The sequence below is a fragment of the Vanellus vanellus genome (genome assembly GCF_965231255.1).
Source record: "Vanellus vanellus genome assembly, contig: HAP1_SCAFFOLD_1699, whole genome shotgun sequence".
Taxonomy (NCBI): Eukaryota; Metazoa; Chordata; class Aves; order Charadriiformes; family Charadriidae; genus Vanellus; species Vanellus vanellus.
In genome coordinates this window covers 12,501-31,791 of record NW_028127835.1, presented here as the reverse complement: position 1 = coordinate 31,791, position 19,291 = coordinate 12,501, and the positions used below count along the sequence as shown (strand labels likewise).

The 19,291-nt window shown below is 64.2% G+C and overlaps 1 protein-coding gene across 1 annotated transcript in view; it reads left to right on the top strand.

Annotated features, from left to right (window-relative positions):
• Nucleotides 1–209: 209 nt before the first annotated feature.
• Nucleotides 210–19,291, top strand: part of PRR12 (proline rich 12) — a gene marked incomplete at its 3' end in the record, with an annotated part of 31,465 nt that continues 12,383 nt past the window's right edge. The window contains exons 1-4 of the mRNA XM_082500759.1: nt 210–319; nt 4,059–4,171; nt 8,693–8,854; nt 12,156–15,664. Coding sequence (XP_082356885.1) covers nt 234–319; nt 4,059–4,171; nt 8,693–8,854; nt 12,156–15,664 — 3,870 coding nt within the window. The remainder of the gene's footprint in view (nt 320–4,058; nt 4,172–8,692; nt 8,855–12,155; nt 15,665–19,291) is intronic.

The following is a 19,291-nucleotide window of genomic DNA, read 5'->3' as shown; positions in this document are numbered from 1 at the left end:
GGCCACGCCCCCCCGCCGCCGCGCGCGGCGCGGGTGCATTGTGGGAGGAAGCGGCGGCGGCGCGGCCCCGCCAGCCAACATGGCGGCTCCGTGAGCGCTCTTCCCCCCCCCCCTCTTCCCTCCCCCCCCCCCACCCCCGAAACCGCCGCTCCTCCGCCGCTCCACCGCCCCTTCCGCCGCTCCCGCCCCATCCGCGGGGGTGGGGGGGGGCTTTCCCCCGCCCCGCCGCCCCCATGGACAGGAATTATCCCGCCGCCGGTTTCGGGGATCCTTTGGCCGCCGGGCCCGGTTGGACCTACGAGCGCTCCGCCAAGGCCAGGTACCGGGGGGGGGGGGGGTGGAGGGGAGGGGGGATTGGGGGGGACGGGAGGGGAGGGGGGAACCGGGGGGGGGGTGAGGGGGGGACGGGGGAGGAGGGGAGGGGGGGTTGGGGGGGGGGGAGTGAGGGCCCGGTGTACCGGGATTTGGGGTTGGGGGGGTGGCGGCCCGTTCCGGCGGGATTTGGGGGAGTTGGACCCCGTTCCGGCGGGATTTGGGGGGGTGGGACCCCGTTATAGCGGGATTTAGGGGGGGTGGGACCCCGTTACGGCGGGATTTGGGGGTGTTGGACCCCGTTATACCGGAATTTATGGGGGGTGGGACCCCGTTATACCGGAATCTAGGGGGTGTTGGACCCCGTTATGGTGGGATTTGGGGAGGTGGGACCCCGTTATACCGGAATTTATGGGGGGTGGGACCCGGTTATATTGGGATTTGGGGGGGTTGGACCCCGTTATAGCGGGATTTGGGGGAGTTGGACCCCATTATACCGGAATTTAGGGGGGGTGGGAGCCCGTTATAGCGGGATTTAGGGGGTGTGGGACCCCATTACAGTGGGATTTGGGGGGGTGGGACCCCCGTTATATTGGAATTTAGGGGGGTTAGACCTTGTTGTAGCGGGATTTGGGGGGGTTGGACCCCGTTAGGGCGGGATTTAGGGGGTGTTGGACCCCGTTATAATGGGATTTGGGGCGGTAGGTCCTCGTTATACCGGAATTTATGGGGGTGGGACCCCGTTATAGTGGGATTTGGGGGTGTTGGACCCCGTTACGGCGGGATTTGGGGGGGGTTGGACCCCGTTATACCGGAATTTAGGGGGGGTGGGACCCTGTTCCGGCGGGATTTGGGGAGGTGGGACCCCGTTATAGCAGGATTTGGGGGGGTGGGGGCCCGTTATACCGGAATTTAGGGGGGGTGGGACCCTGTTATACTGGAATTTAGGGGGGGTGGGACCCCGTTCCAGTGGGATTGGGGGGGTGGGACCCCTTTCCGGCGGGATTTGGGGGGGTGGGACCCCGTTACAGTGGGATTTGGGGCTCTGGGACCCCGTTCCAGTGGGATTTGGGGGGTGGGACCCCGTTATACTGGAATTTAGGGGGGGTGGGACCCCGTTCCAGTGGGATTTGGGGGGGTGGGATTTGGGGGGGTGGGACCCCTTTCCGGCGGGATTTGGGGGGGTGGGACCCCGTTCCAGCGGGATTTGGGGGGGTGGGACCCCGTTCCAGCGGGATTTGGGGGTGTTGGACCCCGTTACAGTGGGATTTGGGGGGTGGGCCCCCGTTATACTGGAATTTAGGGGGGGTGGGACCCAGTTCCAGTGGGATTTGGGGCGGTGGGACCCCTTTCCGGTGGGATTTGGGGGTGTTGGACCCCGTTCCAGTGGGATTTGGGGGGGTGGGCCCCCGTTATACTGGAATTTAGGGGGGGTGGGACCCCATTCCAGTGGGATTTGGGGCTCTGGGACCCCGTTCCGGCGGGATTTGGGGGCGTGGGACCCATCCTACTGGGATTTGGAGCGCTGGGTAACTGGTATACTGGGATTTGGGGCACTGGGGAAGTGGTGTACTGGGATTTGGGGTGCCGAGGCTCCATCGTACTGGGATTTGGGGCACTGGGGAACTGGTGTACTGGGATTTGGGGTGCTGAGGCTCCATCGTACTGGGATTTGGGGCGCTGGGGAACTGGTGCACTGGGATTTGGGGGGCTCCGGTCCCGTCATACTGGGATTTGGGGGCACTGGGGAAGTGGTGTACTGGGATTTGGGGTGCCGAGGCCCCATTGTACTGGGATTTGGGGCGCTGGGGAACTGGTGCAGCGGGTGCAGGATTATCGGGGTTCCCAGTGGTCCCCAGTGTCCTCAGGGTGTGGGTCCCAGTGGTCCCCAGTGTCCCCAGGCTGTGGCTCCCCAGTGTCCCCAGGCTGTGGGTCCCCAGTGGTCCCCAGTGTCCCCAGTGTCCCCAGGGTGTTGGTCCCAGTGGTCCCCAGTGTCCCCAGGCTGTGGGTCCCCAGTGTCCCCAGTGTCTCCAGTGTCCCCAGGGTGTGGGTCCCAGTGGTCCCCAGTGTCCCCAGGCTGTGGGTCCCCAGTGGTCCCCAGTGTCCCCAGTGTCCCCAGGGTGTTGGTCCCAGTGGTCCCCAGTGTCCCCAGTGTGATGCTGGATGGGTTACGGGGTCCCCAATGTCCCCAGGGTGTGGGTCTCCAGTGTCCCCAGTGTCCCCAGTGTGCTGCTGGATGGGGTATGGGGTCCCCAGTGTCCCCAGGATGTGGGTCCCCAGTGTCCCCAGTGTGATGCTGGATGGGGTACGGGGTCCCCAGTGGTCCCCAGTGTCCCCAGGCTGTGGGTCCCAGTGGTCCCCAGTGTCCCCAGGGTGTTGGTCCCAGTGGTCCCCAGTGTCCCCAGGCTGTGGGTCCCAGTGGTCCCCAGTGTCCCCAGTGTGATGCTGGATGGGTTACGGGGTCCCCAGTGTCCCCAGGCTGTGGGTCCCAGTGGTCCCCAGTGTCCCCAGTGTCCTCAGGGTGTGGATCCCAGTGGTCCCCAGTGTGATGCTGGATGGGGTACGGGGTCCCCAGTGTCCCCAGTGTCCCCAGGCTGTGGGTCCCAGTGGTCCCCAGTGTCCCCAGGGTGTTGGTCCCAGTGGTCCCCAGTGTCCCCAGGCTGTGGGTCCCAGTGGTCCCCAGTGTCCCCAGTGTGATGCTGGATGGGTTACGGGGTCCCCAGTGTCCCCAGGGTGTGGGTCCCAGTGGTCCCCAGTGTCCTCAGGGTGTGGATCCCAGTGGTCCCCAGTGTCCCCAGGCTGTGGGTCCCCAGTGGTCCCCAGTGTCCCCAGTGTCCCCAGGCTGTGGGTCCCAGTGGTCCCCAGTGTCCCCAGTGTGATGCTGGATGGGGTACGGGGTCCCCAGTGTCCCCAGGGTGTGGGTGCCCAGTTGTCCCCAGTGTCCCCAGTGTGATGCTGGATGGGGTACGGGGTCCCCAGTGTCCCCAGGGTGTTGGTCCCAGTGGTCCCCAGTGTCCCCAGGCTGTGGGTCCCAGTGGTCCCCAGTGTCCCCAGTGTGATGCTGGATGGGTTACGGGGTCCCCAGTGTCCCCAGGGTGTGGGTCCCAGTGGTCCCCAGTGTCCTCAGGCTGTGGGTCCCCAGTGGTCCCCAGTGTCCCCAGTGTCCCCAGGCTGTGGGTCCCAGTGGTCCCCAGTGTCCCCAGTGTGATGCTGGATGGGTTACGGGGTCCCCAGTGTCCCCAGGCTGTGGGTCCCAGTGGTCCCCAGTGTCCCCAGTGTCCTCAGGGTGTGGATCCCAGTGGTCCCCAGTGTGATGCTGGATGGGGTACGGGGTCCCCAGTGTCCCCAGTGTCCCCAGGCTGTGGGTCCCAGTGGTCCCCAGTGTCCCCAGGGTGTTGGTCCCAGTGGTCCCCAGTGTCCCCAGGCTGTGGGTCCCAGTGGTCCCCAGTGTCCCCAGTGTGATGCTGGATGGGTTACGGGGTCCCCAGTGTCCCCAGGCTGTGGGTCCCAGGGGTCCCCAGTGTCCTCAGGGTGTGGGTCCCAGTGGTCCCCAGTGTCCCCAGCGCCCCCGGGGTGTGGGTACAGCGGGATTTGGGGCGTTGTGCTCCCGGGGGGGGGGGGGGTGTGTGTGTGTGTGACCACGTGAGACGTGTGGCTGCTGACACACACACCCCCCCCCCCTCCCCTCCCCGTGTCCCCTCTTGTCCCCCCCCCCATGTCCCCCTCCCCCCCCCCCCCCCCCCCAGCCTGGTGTACGGGGGGTCGCGGGCGTCGCACCCCGACCCCGACCTGCTGCACCGTCAGCCCTACGGCGCCCACCACCCCCTGCAGGGCTATGCCGCCAACCACCACCCCGCAGGTACGCACCGCGGCACCGTGGCACCGTGTCACCGCGTCACCCCCCGACCCTCCGGCACCGCCCCACCGGGTCCCTCCGTCGCCCCGCGGCACCGCGACACCCCACCCCCGCGTCGCTCTGTCACCCTGACCCCGCGGTACCCCCCCCCCGGGTCGCTTTGTCACCGCGACGGCACAGTCGCTGTGTCTCGTTGTCACCGTGACCCCACGGTCCCCACGTCACCCTGTTCCCCAATCCCTTTGTCACCCGGGGGCACCACAACACCCCGACCCTGTGTCACTGTCACCCTGACACCGCGGCACCCCGATGTCAAGTCCTTTTGTCACCGCGACGGCACAGTCGCTGCGTCTCGTTGTCACCGTGACCCCACGGTCCCCGTGTCACCCTGTCCCCAATCCCTTTGTCACCCGGGGGGCACCACAACACCCCAACCCTGTGTCACTGTCACCCTGACCCCGCGGTACCCCCCCCCCGGGTCGCTTTGTCACCGCGACGGCACAGTCGCTGTGTCTCGTTGTCACCGTGACCCCACGGTCCCCGTGTCACCCTGTCCCCAATCCCTTTGTCACCCGGGGGCACCGCAACACCCCGACCCTGTGTCACTGTCACCCTGACCCCGCGGTACCCCCCACCCCGGGTTGCTTTGTCACCGTGACGGCACAGTCGCTGTGTCTCGTTGTCACTGTGACCCCACGGTCCCTGTGTCACCCTGTCCCCAATCCCTTTGTCACCCGGGGGGCACCACAACACCCTGACCCTGTGTCACTGTCACCCTGACATGCGGCACCCCCACCCCAGGTCGCTTTGTCACCGTGACGGCACAGTCGCTGTGTCTCGTTGTCACCGTGACCCCACGGTCCCCGTGTCACCCTGTTCCCAAGTCCCTTTGTCACCCGGGGGCACCACAACACCCCGACCCTGTGTCGCTGTCACCCTGACCCCACGGCACCCCAATGTCAAGTCCCTTTGTCACTGCGACGGCACAGTCGCTGTGTCTCGTTGTCACTGTGACCCCACGGTCCCCACGTCACCCTGTCCCCAATCCCTTTGTCACCCGGGGGCACCACAACACCCCGACCCTGTGTCACTGTCACCCTGACCCCACGGAACCCCGATGTCAAGTCGCTTTGTCACCGTGACGGCACAGTCGCTGTGTCTCGTTGTCACCGTGACCCCACGGTCCCCACGTCACCCTGTTCCCCAATCCCTTTGTCACCCGGGGGCACCGCAACACCCCAACCCTGTGTCACTGTCACCCTGACCCCACGGAACCCAGATGTTAAGTCCTTTTGTCACCGTGACGGCACAGTCACTGTGTCTCATTGTCACCGTGACCCCATGGTCCCCGTGTCACCCTGTCCCCAATCCCATTGTCACCCGGGGGCACCACAACACTCCGACCCTGTGTCACTGTCACCCTGACATGCGGCACCCCAACCCCGGGTCGCTTTGTCACCGCGATGGCACAGTCGCTGTATCTCGTTGTCACCGTGACCCCACCGTCCCCGTGTCACCCTGTCCCCAATCCCTTTGTCACCCGGGGGCACCACAACACCCCGACCCTGTGTCACTGTCACCCTGACCCCACGGAACCCTGATGTCAAGTCGCTTTGTCACCGTGACGGCACAGTCGCTGCGTCTCGTTGTCACCGTGACCCCACGGTCCCCGTGTCACCCTGTTCCCAAGTCCCTTTGTCACCCGGGGGCACCGCAACACCCCGACCCTGTGTCACTGTCACCCTGACCCCGCGGTACCCCCCCCCCCGGGTCGCTTTGTCACCGCGACGGCACAGTCGCTGTGTCTCGTTGTCACCGTGACCCCACGGTCCCCGTGTCACCCTGTCCCCAATCCCATTGTCACCCGGGGGCACCACAACACTCCGACCCTGTGTCACTGTCACCCTGACATGCGGCACCCCAACCCCGGGTCGCTTTGTCACCGCGATGGCACAGTCGCTGTATCTCGTTGTCACCGTGACCCCACCGTCCCCGTGTCACCCTGTCCCCAATCCCTTTGTCACCCGGGGGCACCACAACACCCCGACCCTGTGTCACTGTCACCCTGACCCCACGGAACCCTGATGTCAAGTCGCTTTGTCACCGTGACGGCACAGTCGCTGTGTCTCGTTGTCACCGTGACCCCACGGTCCCCGTGTCACCCTGTTCCCAAGTCCCTTTGTCACCCGGGGGCACCGCAACACCCCGACCCTGTGTCACTGTCACCCTGACCCCGCGGTACCCCCCCCCCGGGTCGCTTTGTCACCGCGACGGCACAGTCGCTGTGTCTCGTTGTCACCGTGACCCCACGGTCCCCGTGTCACCCTGTCCCCAATCCCTTTGTCACCCGGGGGCACCACAACACCCCGACCCTGTGTCACTGTCACCCTGACACCGCGGCACCCCGATGTCAAGTCCTTTTGTCACCGTGACAGCACAGTCGCCGCGTCTTGTTGTCACTGTGACCCCACGGTCCCCGTGTCACCCTGTCCCCAATCCCTTTGTCACCCGGGGGCACCACAACACCCCGACCCTGTGTCGCTGTCACCCTGACCCCACGGAACCCCGATGTCAAGTCGCTTTGTCACCGTGACAGCACAGTCACTGTGTCTCATTGTCACTGTGACCCCACGGTCCCCGTGTCACCCTGTCCCCAATCCCTTTGTCACCCGGGGGGCACCGCAACACCCCGATCCTGTGTCGCTGTCACCCTGACCCCACGGCACCCCCACCCCAGGTCGCTTTGTCACCGTGACGGCACAGTCGCTGTGTCTCATTGTCACCGTGACCCCACGGTCCCCACGTCACCCTGTTCCCCAATCCCATTGTCACCCCGGGGCACCGCAACACCCCGACCCTGTGTCACTTTGTCACCCTGACCCTGTGTCACTCCAACCTCAGGTCCCTTTGTCACCGTGTCACCGTGACCCCACGTCCCTTCTCCCCACGGTCCCCGTGTCACCCTGTCCCCATGTCCCTTTGTCCCCGTGTCACCGTGACCCCACAGTTCCCATGTCTCATTGTCACCGGGATCTCACGTCTCACGTCCCCGCGTCACCCCCACCCCGTGGCACCGCCACCTCAGGTCTCTTTGTCACCGTGACACCCCAACCCCGTTGTCCCCATGTCACCGTGTCACCCCCAACCCCGGGTCCCTTCGTCACCACGACCCCGCGGTCCCCGTGTCCCTTTGTCACCGTGTCCCCACAGTCCCCGTGTTTCTGTCACCGTGACCCCGCGCTTCCCGTGTCCCCGTGTCACCCCCACCCTTGCCACCCCACGTCCCTTTGTCACCGCGTCCCCTGTGTCCCCCTGTCCTTTTGTCACCGTGCCACCGTGGTCCCGGTGTCCCCTTGTCACCGTGACCCTCCAGTCCCCATATCCCTTCACTGCCACCGCCCCGTGTCCCCCTGTCCCCACGTCGCCGTGTCCCCACTGTCCCCACGCACACAGTGTCACCGTGTCACCCGTCCCCGGGGTCACGGTGTCCCTGTGTCCCCAGACCCGTGTCCTTGTCCTGCCACGTCTGTCGGTGTCCCCGTGGTCGCACCGCTGTCCCCCCGCTCACGTCCGTGTCCCCGTCCCGGTGCCTCTGTCCCTGTCCCCGCCGTGTCCCCGAGTTGTCCCCTGGGGGGGTCCATCCGTGGTGTCCCCACGGTGTCCCCGACCTGTCCCCGGGGGGGGGTCCATCCACAGTGTCCCCAACCTGTCCCCCGCGGTGTCCCCAACCTGTCCCCGGGGGGGTCCATCTATGGTGTCCCCATGTTGTCCCCGATGTGTCCCCCACGGTGTCCCCAACCTGTCCCCGGGGGGGTCCATCTATGGTGTCCCCATGTTGTCCCCGATGTGTCCCCCACGGTGTCCCCAACCTGTCCCTGGGGGGGTCCATCCGCGGTGTCCCCATGTTGTCCCCGATGTGTCCCCCACGGTGTCCCCAACCTGTCCCCGGGGGGGGTCCATCCGTGGTGTCCCCATATTGTCCCCAATGTGTCCCCGGGGGGGGGTCCATCTGTGGTGTCCCCGTGGTGTCCCCAACCTGTCCCCGGGGGGGTCCATCCATGGTGTCCCCATGGTGTCCCCGATGTGTCCCCGGGGGGGTCCCCAACCTGTCCCCGGGGGGGTCCATCTGTGGTGTCTCCATGTTGTCCCCAATGTGTCCCCCACGGTGTCCCCAACCTGTCCCCGGGGGGGTCCATCCGCGGTGTCCCCAACCTGTCCCTGGGGGGGGTCCATCCGCAGTGTCCCCATGTTGTCCCCAATTTGTCCCTGGGGGGGGGGGTTCATCCATGGTGTCCCCGTGGTGTCCCCAATGTGTCCCCGGGGGGGTCCCCAACCTGTCCCCGGGGGGGTCCATCCGTGGTGTCCCCATGTTGTCCCCGATGTGTCCCCGGGGGGGTCCCCAACCTGTCCCTGTGGGGGTCCATCTGCGGTGTCCCCAACCTGTCCCCGGGGGGGTCCATCCGTGGTGTCCCCGTGGTGTCCCCAACCTGTCCCCCCGTCCGTCCGTGTCCCCCCCCCCCCCAGGGCTGTCGGGGCTCTTCGAGACGGGGCTGCACCACGCGGGCGGCGCTGCGCCCGACGCCTCCGTCATGAACCTCATTTCGGCGCTGGAGTCGCGGGCGCCGCAGCCGGGACCCTCCGCCTCCTCCCTCCTCTCCCAGTTCCGCACCCCCTCCTGGCAGACTGGTGGGTCTGGGGGGGCCCCATCCTCACCTTGGAGGGGGGGGAGGGGGGTGTCTGGTGCTGTTTTGGGGGGTCTTATTCTGTCCAGGGGGGGGTTTGGTCTCCCTTGGAGGGTCCTATCCTGCTCTGGGGGGGTCTTATTCTGCTCTGGGGGGTCCTGGTCTCCCTTGGAGGGTCCTATCCTGCTCTGGGGGGTCCTATCCAGCTCTGAGGGGGTCTTATTCTGCCCTGGGGGGGGTCTTATTCTGCCCAGAGGGTCCTGGTCTCCCTTGGAGGGTCCTATCCTGACCTGGGGGAGTCTTATTCTGCCCTGGGGGGTCCTGGTCTCCCTTGGAGGGTCCTATCCTGCTCTGGGGGGGTCTTGGTCTCTTTTGGAGGGTCCTATCCTGCCCTGGGGGGTCCTATCCAGCTCTGGGGGGGTCTTATTCTGCCCTGGGGGGGGGGTCTTATTCTGCCCAGAGGGTCCTGGTCTCCCTTGGAGGGTCCTATCCTGCTCTGGGGGGGTCTTATTCTGCTCTGGGTGGTCCTGGTCTCCCTTGGAGGGTCCTATCCTGCCCTGGGGGGGTCTTATTCTGCTCTGGGGGGTCCTGGTCTCCCTTGGAGGGTCCTATCCTGCTCTGGGGGGTCCTATCCAGCTCTGGGGGGGTCTTATTCTGCCCTGGGGGGGTCTTATTCTGCCCAGAGGGTCCTGGTCTCCCTTGGAGGGTCCTATCCTGCCCTGGGGGGTCTTGTCCTGCCCTGGGGGGTCTTGTCCTGCCCTGGGGGGTCTTATTCTGCCCTGGGGGGGTGTCTTATTCTGCCCAGAGGGTCCTGGTCTCCCTTGGAGGGTCCTATCCTGACCTGGGGGGGTCTTATTCTGCCCTGGGGGGTCCTGGTCTCTCTTGGAGGGTCCTATCCTGCCCTGGGGGGTCTTGTCCTGCTCTGGGGGGGTCTTGTCCTGCTCTGGGGGGGTCTTATTCTGCCCTGGGGGGGAGGTCTTATTCTGCCCTGGGGGGTCCTGGTCTCCCTTGGAGGGTCCTATCCTGCCCTGGGGGGTCTTGTCCTGCCCTGGGGGGTCTTATTCTGCCCTGGGGGGGGGTCTTATTCTGCCCAGAGGGTCCTGGTCTCTCTTGGAGGGTCCTATCCTGCCCTGGGAGGTCCTATCCTGCTCTGGGGGGTCTTATTCTGCCCTGGGGGGGTCCTATGCTGCCCCAGGGGTTCTATCCTGCCCCGGGGGTTCCCACTTGCCCCAGGGGGTTCCCACTTGCCCCAGGGGGTTCCTACTTGCCCCAGGGGGTCCCCACTTGCCCCAGGGGGTCCCCTCTTGCCCCAGGGCATCCCCACTTGCCCCAGGGAGCTCCTAGCTACCCCAGGGGGTCCCCACTTGCCCCAGGGTGTTCCCCACTTGCTCCAGGGGGTCCCCACTTGCCCCAGGGGATTCCGCACTTGCCCCAGGGGGTTCCTACTTGCCCCAGGGAGCTCCTACTTGCCCCAGGGTCCTGTTACCTACCCCAGGGCGTCCCCACTTGCCCCAGGGAGCTCCTACCTCCCCCAGAGCATCCCCACTTGCCCCAGGGGGTTCCGCACTTGCCCCAGGGGGTCCCCACTTGCCCCAGGGAGCTCCTACTTGCCCCAGGGTGCTCCTACCTACCCCAGAGCATCCCTACTTGCCCCAGGGTGCTCCTACCTACCCCAGAGCATCCCTACTTGCCCCAAGGAGCTCCTACTTGCGCCAGGGTGTTCCCCACTTGCCCCAGGGTGTTCCGCACTTGCCCCAGTGGGTCCCCACTTGCCCCAGGGCATCCCCACTTGCCCCAGGGGGTTCCGCACTTGCCCCAGGGGGTCCCCACTTGCCCCAGGGAGCTCCTACTTGCCCCAGGGTGCTCCTACCTACCCCAGAGCATCCCCACTTGCCCCAGGGGGTCCCCACTTGCCCCAGGGAGTTCCTACCTACCCCAGGGCATCCCCACTTGCCCCAGGGAGCTCCTACTTGCCCCAGGGAGCTCCTACTTGCCCCAGGGTCCTCTTACTTACCCCAGGGTGTTCCCCACTTGCCCCAGGGCATCCCCACTTGCCCCAGGGGGTCCCCACTTGCCCCAGGGAGTTCCTACCTACCCCAGGGTGTTCCCCACTTGCCCCAGGGGGTCCCCACTTGCCCTAGGGAGTTCCTACCTACCCCAGGGCATCCCCACTTGCCCCAGGGAGTTCCTACTTGCCCCAGGGAGCTCCTACTTGCCCCAGGGTCCTCTTACTTACCCCAGGGTGTTCCCCACTTGCCCCAGGGGGTCCCCACTTGCCCCAGGGGGTCCCCACTTGCCCCAGGGTGCTCCTACCTACCCCAGGGCATCCCCACTTGCCCCAGGGGGTTCCGCACTTGCCCCAGGGGGTCCCCACTTGCCCCAGGGAGCTCCTACTTGCCCCAGGGTCCTCTTATCTACCCCAGGGTGTTCCGCATTTGCCCCAGGGTGTTCCGCATTTGCCCCAGGGCATCCCCACTTGCCCCAGGGTATCCCCACTTGCCCCAGAGGGTCCCCACTTGCCCCAGGAAGTTCCTACCTACCCCAGGGCATCCCCACTTGCCCCAGGGTGCTCCTACCTACCCCAGAGCATCCCTACTTGCCCCAAGGAGCTCCTACTTGCCCCAGGGTGTTCCGCACTTGCCCCAGGGGGTCCCCACTTGCCCCAGGGAGTTCCTCACTTGCCCCAGGGGGTTCTTACTTGCCCCAGGGAGTTCCTACTTGCCCCAGGGTCCTCTTACTTACCCCAGGGTGTTCCCCACTTGCCCCAGAGGGTCCCCACTTGCCCCAGGAAGTTCCTACCTACCCCAGGGCATCCCCACTTGCCCCAGAGCATCCCCACTTGCCCCAGGGGGTTCCGCACTTGCCCCAGGGGGTCCCCACTTGCCCCAGGGTGCTCCTACCTACCCCAGGGCATCCCCACTTGCCCCAGGGGGTTCCGCACTTGCCCCAGGGGGTCCCCACTTGCCCCAGGGAGCTCCTACTTGCCCCAGGGTGCTCCTACCTACCCCAGAGCATCCCCACTTGCCCCAGGGCATCCCCACTTGCCCCAGGGGGTTCCTACTTGCCCCAGGGAGCTCCTACTTGCCCCAGGGTCCTCTTACCTACCCCAGGGGGTCCCCACTTGCCCCAGGGCATCCCCGCTTGCCCCAGGGAGCTCCTACCCGCCCCAGGGCATCCCTACCCCCCCCAGAGCTTGCCCACTCTCCCCCCCCCACCCCCACCCCCCCTCTCCCTTTTAACCACCCCCCCCCTCCCTCCCCTCCCCTTCCCTCTCTTTTTTGCCCCTCCTCTCCCTCTCCCCGCAGCCATGCACACGCCGGCGCCGGCCGAACTCTTCATTTCGGGAGCGTTACCCGGTTCGGGGACATTTCCTTCGTCTTCGGCGCTCAGCGCCTACCAACACCCGGCGTCCTTCAGCGGCCGCAGTTTCCCGGTGAGCTCGCCGCTCAGTCTGCCCGAAGCCGCCTTCAGCCCCGGGTCCAACGGGCTCCTCTCCCCCCACGACCCCCTCCTCCACATCAAACCCACCCAACCCAGCGTCCCCTCTTCTTTGGGTTTCGACCGACTCGGCAGCGCCGTTTTAGGCTCGGGTTTACCGGCTCAGACTTCAGCCTACCGCCCTCCTCCCGCTTCTTCGCAATTTAACCTCCTCTCCGCTCCTTTGGCGGCGCCGCCGCCGCCGGCGGAACAACCCCCTCAACTCTACAACGCTTCGGTTTTCGGCGGCGCTAGCGGCGCTAGCGGCGGCGGCGGCGGCGGCGGTGGCGATCGCGCCGTCCCCCGGCAAGACAGCGTCATCAAACACTACCAACGCCCGGCGGGCGCTCAACCCCAACTCCCGCCGGCGGCGCACAGCCTCCAGCACTACCTGAGCTGCGGCGGCGCTTACCAACAAATGCCGCACCGCGCCGCGCTCTCCTGCAGCCCTTTGGGCGACCAATCTCCCGCCGCTTCCGAAGGAGCTCAACCGCAACCGCCGCAACCTCCTAAAAACCCTCCGGCGCCTCGACCCGAACCTACGCAGAGTTATCGACCTATCATCCAATCGCCGGCGTATTCCGCTACCGGCGGTACCGCCAACACCGCTTCCGGCGCTGCCGGAGGTACCGGCGGTGGTGGCGGCGGTGGTACCGGCGGCGGCAGCACCGGCGCTACTAAATCCAAGAGTTATTCGGCGTCGCGACAGACCCCCCGCTCCACCGCCACCCCCAAGTGCCAAAGCAGCTACACCCCCAGCACCCCCAAAGCCAGCTCCGTCATCGCCAGCCAATCTCCCGCCTATTCTCCTGGCCAACCCCCCAACTTGCTAGCCATGGGGCCGGCTAGCGGTTACGCCGCCAACCCCCCGCCTCCTCAAAACTTAGGAGCCGGCGGGCAACCCCCGGGGGGCTTCAACGGCGGGCAGGGGGGGGAATTAGGGGGCAAAGCCCCCGCTTACCCCCCGGGGGGGCAAGGCGGGGGGCCCGGTGGCCAAGGCGGCCAGGGCTTGCAGCCGTGCGTTAGCCAAGGGCAAACGTATTCCCCGGAGCAGCTCCAAGCCTTGCCCTACGGGGTCCAACCCGAGGGGGGGCAAGGGGGGGCTTACGGCCCCCCGGCCCCCTCCCAGGGTTTACCCACCCCCAGTCCTTCGCTGAGTTACAGCACCGGCCACTCGCCCGCCATGGCGGCCCCGTTGCCCTACGCCGGTTTGGGGGGGTCCAGCCCCTCCCCCATCATCCGCCCCCTCCAATCCCCCCCGGCGCCTCGTCCCCAAAGCGGCGCTTCCCCGGGGCAATCCCAAAAATATTTAGGAGCCGTTTTATCCCCTTCTTTTATGACGCCGGCTTACGGCGGGGGGCCGGCGGGTTTGGAACGAGCCCCCCCGGCTTTCGGCAAAAGCGGGAAAGGAGAGGCGGAGCTTTTGGCGGCCGAACGCAGCGAAGACGAAGATTTTCTCATCCAACATCTCCTCCAAGCTCCCAGCCCCCCCCGCGGGCCGGCCGAGGGCTTGGGGGCTTGCGAAGAGAGAGGGGGGGCCGGTAAAAATTTAGGGGCTTACGGAGGATTGGGGAAAGCGGAGGAGAGGTACCAGTTACAGAGCGTCATCCGCCCCAATTCCAACCTGGAAGGACCGGCGGCGCTGGAATTGGCTCTTTTAAAAGAAAAGAAAAAACCCGAACGAGCCAAGGACTACCGGGGGGCCGGCGGGGGGGCCGGCGGAGGCGGGGAAGGGCTAGCGGCCACCTCGGTGGTCCACTACGGCCACCAACCCCCCCAGTTGGATTCCTACGGGCAGGAATTGAAGAAACCGGCCGAACACTTGAGCGCCGGCAAAGAATTGGGCCAACCTCACCCTTATTTGCCCAAAACCCCCGAACACGGGCGGTTGGTAGCCGAACCCCCCCCTTTAGAGCCTCACGGCCTTTTATTAGACCCCCCCCCGGAATTAGGACCCGTTCCCGTCGTTCCCGTGGCCGTCCCGGGGGGTCCCCTCCTTCCCTCCGTCCTCACCCACACCCAAAGCCAACTCCACCCCCGGGCGAAGGGAAGACCCCCCCTCGACGTCCACCTCTTGGAGCAGCAACGCATGCCGCCCCCCCCGCCGCCCCCCCCTCCTCCTCCTCCCCCCCCGCCCCCTCCCGCCCCTCCCGCCCCCCCGGCGGCTCCTTCCCCCCAACTCCTTTTGGAAGCCCACCTCCACCAAGCCCACGTACGCTCGCAAGGTTTGGACCCCCAAGCGGCCCCCCCGCCTTTACCCCCCGAACCTATGGAGGTCTTACCCCCCCCGCAAGAAATCCAAGACTTTTTGGAACCCCCTTTGGGATTGGAACCTCATTTGGGCCAAAGCGGGGGGGTCCAAGGACCGACGGGACATCTTTTAGACCCCGAGGGGGGGTCGGCGGTGGCCCCCCCTCCTTTGGAAGCTAAAGACCAGTTTGCCGAAGGGGGGAGCCCGGCGGGGGGCAAAAACCGTTTCGTCCCCCTCACCTCCATCTGCTTCCCCGACGCTTTGCTGCAGGACGAGGATCGGGGGTTTTTTCCCGGGATGGAAGACATGTTCGGACCCCCCCCCGAAGATTTCCCCAAAACGGCCGAAGAGGACGAAGAAGAAGTGGAAGGCGCGGGGGGGTTGGAACCCCGCGGCGACGGTTTAAAGCCCCCCCCTTACGACATGGGGCAAAACTACCCCGCTTTTTGCCCCGCCGAGGGGACGGCCGGCGAAGCCCCCCCCCCGTTATCCCTGGACCCCCCCAAACACGAGTTACCCTCCACCGTCAACGCCGAACCGTTGGGGTTGATCCAGAGCACGGGCGGCGAAGGCGCCAAACCCCCTTTGGCCGCTCCTCTTTTTTGCTCTTCCAAACCCAAAAAGCTCCTCAAGACTTCTTCTTTCCACCTCCTCCGCAAACGGGACCCTTTCCCCCCCCCGAAAAAAACCTACGCCCAAGAATACGAATTCGAAGACGACGAGGACAAAGCCGACGTCCCCGCCGACATCCGTCTCAACAGCCGCCGCCTTCCCGACCTCCTCCCGGACCTCATCTCCAGTTGTCGCGCCCGACCCGCTCTCAGCCCCATGGGGGACATCGATTTTTGCCCTCACCCTTTGCCTCAACCCGCCCCCAAAAAACGAGGCCGCAAACCCACCAAACCCAAACGCGAAGGACCCCCCCGACCCCGGGGCCGACCCCGCATCCGACCTTTGGCCGAACCGCCCGGTTTCCTCCCTCCCGACGGAGCCAAAAAACCCCGGGGAAGAGGAAGGGGACGGGGCAAGAAGGCAGGCGAGGAAGGGGCGGACGGCAACGGCTTGGAGCCCCTCAAACCCCTCAAGGTGAGGATTTGGGGGGGGTTCGGGGGTGCCGTGGGGTCTTCGGAGGGGAGGGTTGGGGGGGAAAAGGGGATGGTTGGGCGTCTTGGGGGGTTCCTCCTGGTCTTTGGCCCTCTGGTGGCCCCCAAAACTTCCGAAGTTGGATGTAGGAATGGTTTGGAGAACCTTCAAGTTCTTCAAGAGGAGAATATGGGGTTTTGGGGGCGCTGTGGGGTCATCAGAGGGGAGGGTTGGGGGGGAAAAGGGGCTGGTTGGGCGTCTTGGGGGGTTCCTCCTGGTCTTTGGCCCTCTGGTGGCGCCAAAAAGCCCCAAAATTGGATGTAGGAATGGTTTGGAGAACCTTCAAGTTCTTCAAGAGGAGAATATGGGGGTTCGGGGGTGCCGTGGGGTCTTCGGAGGGGAGGGTTGGGGGAAAAAGGGGATGGTTGGGCTTTTTTGGGGGTTCCTCGTGGTCTTTGGCTCTCTGGTGGCCCCCAAAACTTCCGAAGTTGGATGTAGGAATGGTTTGGAGAACCTTCAAGTTCTTCAAGAGGAGAATTTGGGGTTTTGGGGGCGCTGTGGGGTCTTTGGAGGGGAGGGTTGAGGGGGAAAAGGGGATGGTTGGGCGTCTTGGGGGGTTCCTCCTGGGCTTTGGCCCTCTGGTGGCCCCCAAAACTTCCGAAGTTGGATGTAGGAATGGTTTGGAGAACCTTCAGGTCTTTAAGTGTGAGGATTTGTGGGGTTTTGGGGGTGCTGTGGGGTCTTCGGAGGGGAGGGTTGGGGGGGAAAAGGGGCTGGTTGGGCTTTTTGGGGGGTTCCTCCTGGTCTTTGGCCCTCTGGTGGCCCCAAAAAGCCCCAAAGTTGGATGTAGGAATGGTTTGGAGAACCTTCAAGTTCTTCAAGAGGAGAATTTGGGGGTTCGGGGGTGCCGTGGGGTCTTCGGAGGGGAGGGTTGGGGGGGAAAAGGGGATGGTTGGGCGTCTTGGGGGGTTCCTCCTGGTCTTTGGCCCTCTGGTGGCCCCAAAAAGCCCCAAAGTTGGATGTAGGAATGGTTTGGAGAACCTTCAAGTTCTTCAAGAGGAGAATTTGGGGGTTCGGGGGTGCCGTGGGGTCTTCGGAGGGGAGGGTTGGGGGGGAAAAGGGGATGGTTGGGCTTTTTGGGGGGTTCCTCCTGGTCTTTGGCCCTCTGGTGGCCCCCAAAACTTCCAAAGTTGGATGTAGGAATGGTTTGGAGAACCTTCAGGTCTTTAAGTGTGAGGATTTGTGGGGTTTTGGGGGTGCTGTGGGGTCTTTGGAGGGGAGGGTTGGGGGGGAAAAGGGGATGGTTGGGCGTCTTGGGGGGTTCCTCCTGGTCTTTGGCCCTCTGGTGGCCCCAAAAAGCCCCAAAATTGGATGTAGGAATGGTTTGGAGAACCTTCAAGTTCTTCAAGAGGAGAATATGGGGGTTCGGGGGTGCCGTGGGGTCTTCGGAGGGGAGGGTTGGGGGGGAAAAGGGGATGGTTGGGCGTCTTGGGGGGTTCCTCGTGGTCTTTGGCCCTCTGGTGGCCCCCAAAACTTCCAAAGTTGGATGTAGGAATGGTTTGGAGAACCTTCAGGTCTTTAAGTGTGAGGATTTGTGGGGTTTTGGGGGCGCTGTGGGGTCTTCGGAGGGGAGGGTTGGGGGAAAAAGGGGATGGTTGGGCGTCTTGGGGGGTTCCTCCTGGGCTTTGGCCCTCTGGTGGCCCCAAAAAGCCCCAAAATTGGATGTAGGAATGGTTTGGAGAACCTTCAAGTTCTTCAAGAGGAGAATTTGGGGGTTTTGGGGGCGCTGTGGGGTCTTTGGAGGGGAAGTTTGGGGGGAAAAGGGGATGTTTGGGCTTTTTGGGGGGTTCCTCGTGGTCTTTGGCCCTCTGGTGGCCCCAAAAAGCCCCAAAATTGGATGTAGGAATGGTTTGGAGAACCTTCAAGTTCTTCAAGAGGAGAATATGGGGGTTCGGGGGTGCCGTGGGGTCTTCGGAGGGGAGGGTTGGGGGGGCAAAGGGGCTGGTTGGGCTTTTTGGGGGGTTCCTCCTGGTCTTCGGCCCTCTGGTGGCCCCAAAAAGCCCCAAAATTGGATGTAGGAATGGTTTGGAGAACCTTCAAGTTCTTCAAGAGGAGAATTTGGGGTTTTGGGGGCGCTGTGGGGTCTTTGGAGGAGAAGTTTGGGGGAAAATGTGATGTTTGGGCTTTTTGGGGGGGTTCCTCCTGGTCTTCGGCCCTCTGGTGGCCCCAAAAAGCCCCAAAATTGGATGTAGGAATGGTGTGGAGAACCTTCAAGTTCTTCAAGAGGAGAATTTGGGGTTTCGGGGCGCTGTGGGGTCTTTGGAGGAGAAGTTTGGGGGCAAAAGGGGATATTTGGGCTTTTTGGGGGGTTCCTCGTGGGCTTTGGCCCTCTGGTGGCCCCAAAAAGCCCCAAAATTGGATGTAGGAATGGTTTGGAGAACCTTCAAGTTCTTCAAGAGGAGAATTTGGGGTTTTGGGGGCGCTGTGGGGTCTTTGGAGGAGACGTTTTGGGGGAAAAGGGGATATTTGGGCTTTTTGGGGGGTTCCTCCTGGTCTTTGGCCCTCTGGTGGCCCCAAAAAGCCCCAAAATTGGATGTAGGAATGGTTTGGAGAACCTTCAAGTTCTTCAAGAGGAGGATTTGGGGTTTTGGGGGCGCTGTGGGGTCTTTGGAGGAGAAGTTTGGGGGAAAAAGGGCATATTTGGGCTTTTTGGGGGGTTCCTCGTGGGCTTTGGCCCTTTGGTGGCCCCAAAAAGCCCCAAAATTGGATGTAGGAATGGTTTGGAGAACCTTCAAGTTCTTCAAGAGGAGAATTTGGGGTTTGGGGGGCGCTGTGGGGTCTTTGGAGGAGAAGTTTGGGGGCAAAAGGGCATATTTGGGTTTTTTGGGGGGTTCCTCGTGGGCTTTGGCCCTCTGGTGGCCCCCAAAACTTCCGAAGTTGGATGTAGGAATGGTTTGGAGAACCTTCAAGTTCTTCAAGAGGAGAATTTGGGGTTTGGGGGGCGCTGTGGGGTCTTTGGAGGAGAAGTTTTGGGGGAAAAAGGGGATATTTGGGCTTTTTGGGTGGTTCCTCGTAGTCTTTGGCCCTCTGGTGGCCCCCAAAACTTCCGAAGTTGGATGTAGGAATGGTTTGGAGAACCTTCAAGTTCTTCAAGAGGAGAATATGGGGGTTTGGGGGGCGCTGTGGGGTCTTCGGAGGGGAGGGTTTGGGGGGCAAAGGGGCTGGTTGGGCTTTTTTGGGGGTTCCTCGTGGTCTTTGGCCCTCTGGTGGCCCCAAAAAGCCCCAAAGTTGGATGTAGGAATGGTTTGGAGAACCTTCAAGTTCTTCAAGAGGAGAATTTGGGGGTTCGGGGGTGCCGTGGGGTCTTCGGAGGGGAGGGTTGGGGGGGAAAAGGGGCTGGTTGGGCTTTTTGGGGGGTTCCTCCTGGTCTTTGGCCCTCTGGTGGCCCCAAAAAGCCCCAAAATTGGATGTAGGAATGGTTTGGAGAACCTTCAAGTTCTTCAAGAGGAGAATTTGGGGTTTTGGGGGCGCTGTGGGGTCTTTGGAGGAGACATTTTGGGGGAAAAGGGGATGTTTGGGTTTTTTGGGGGGTTCCTCGTGGGCTTTGGCCCTCTGGTGGCCCCCAAAAAG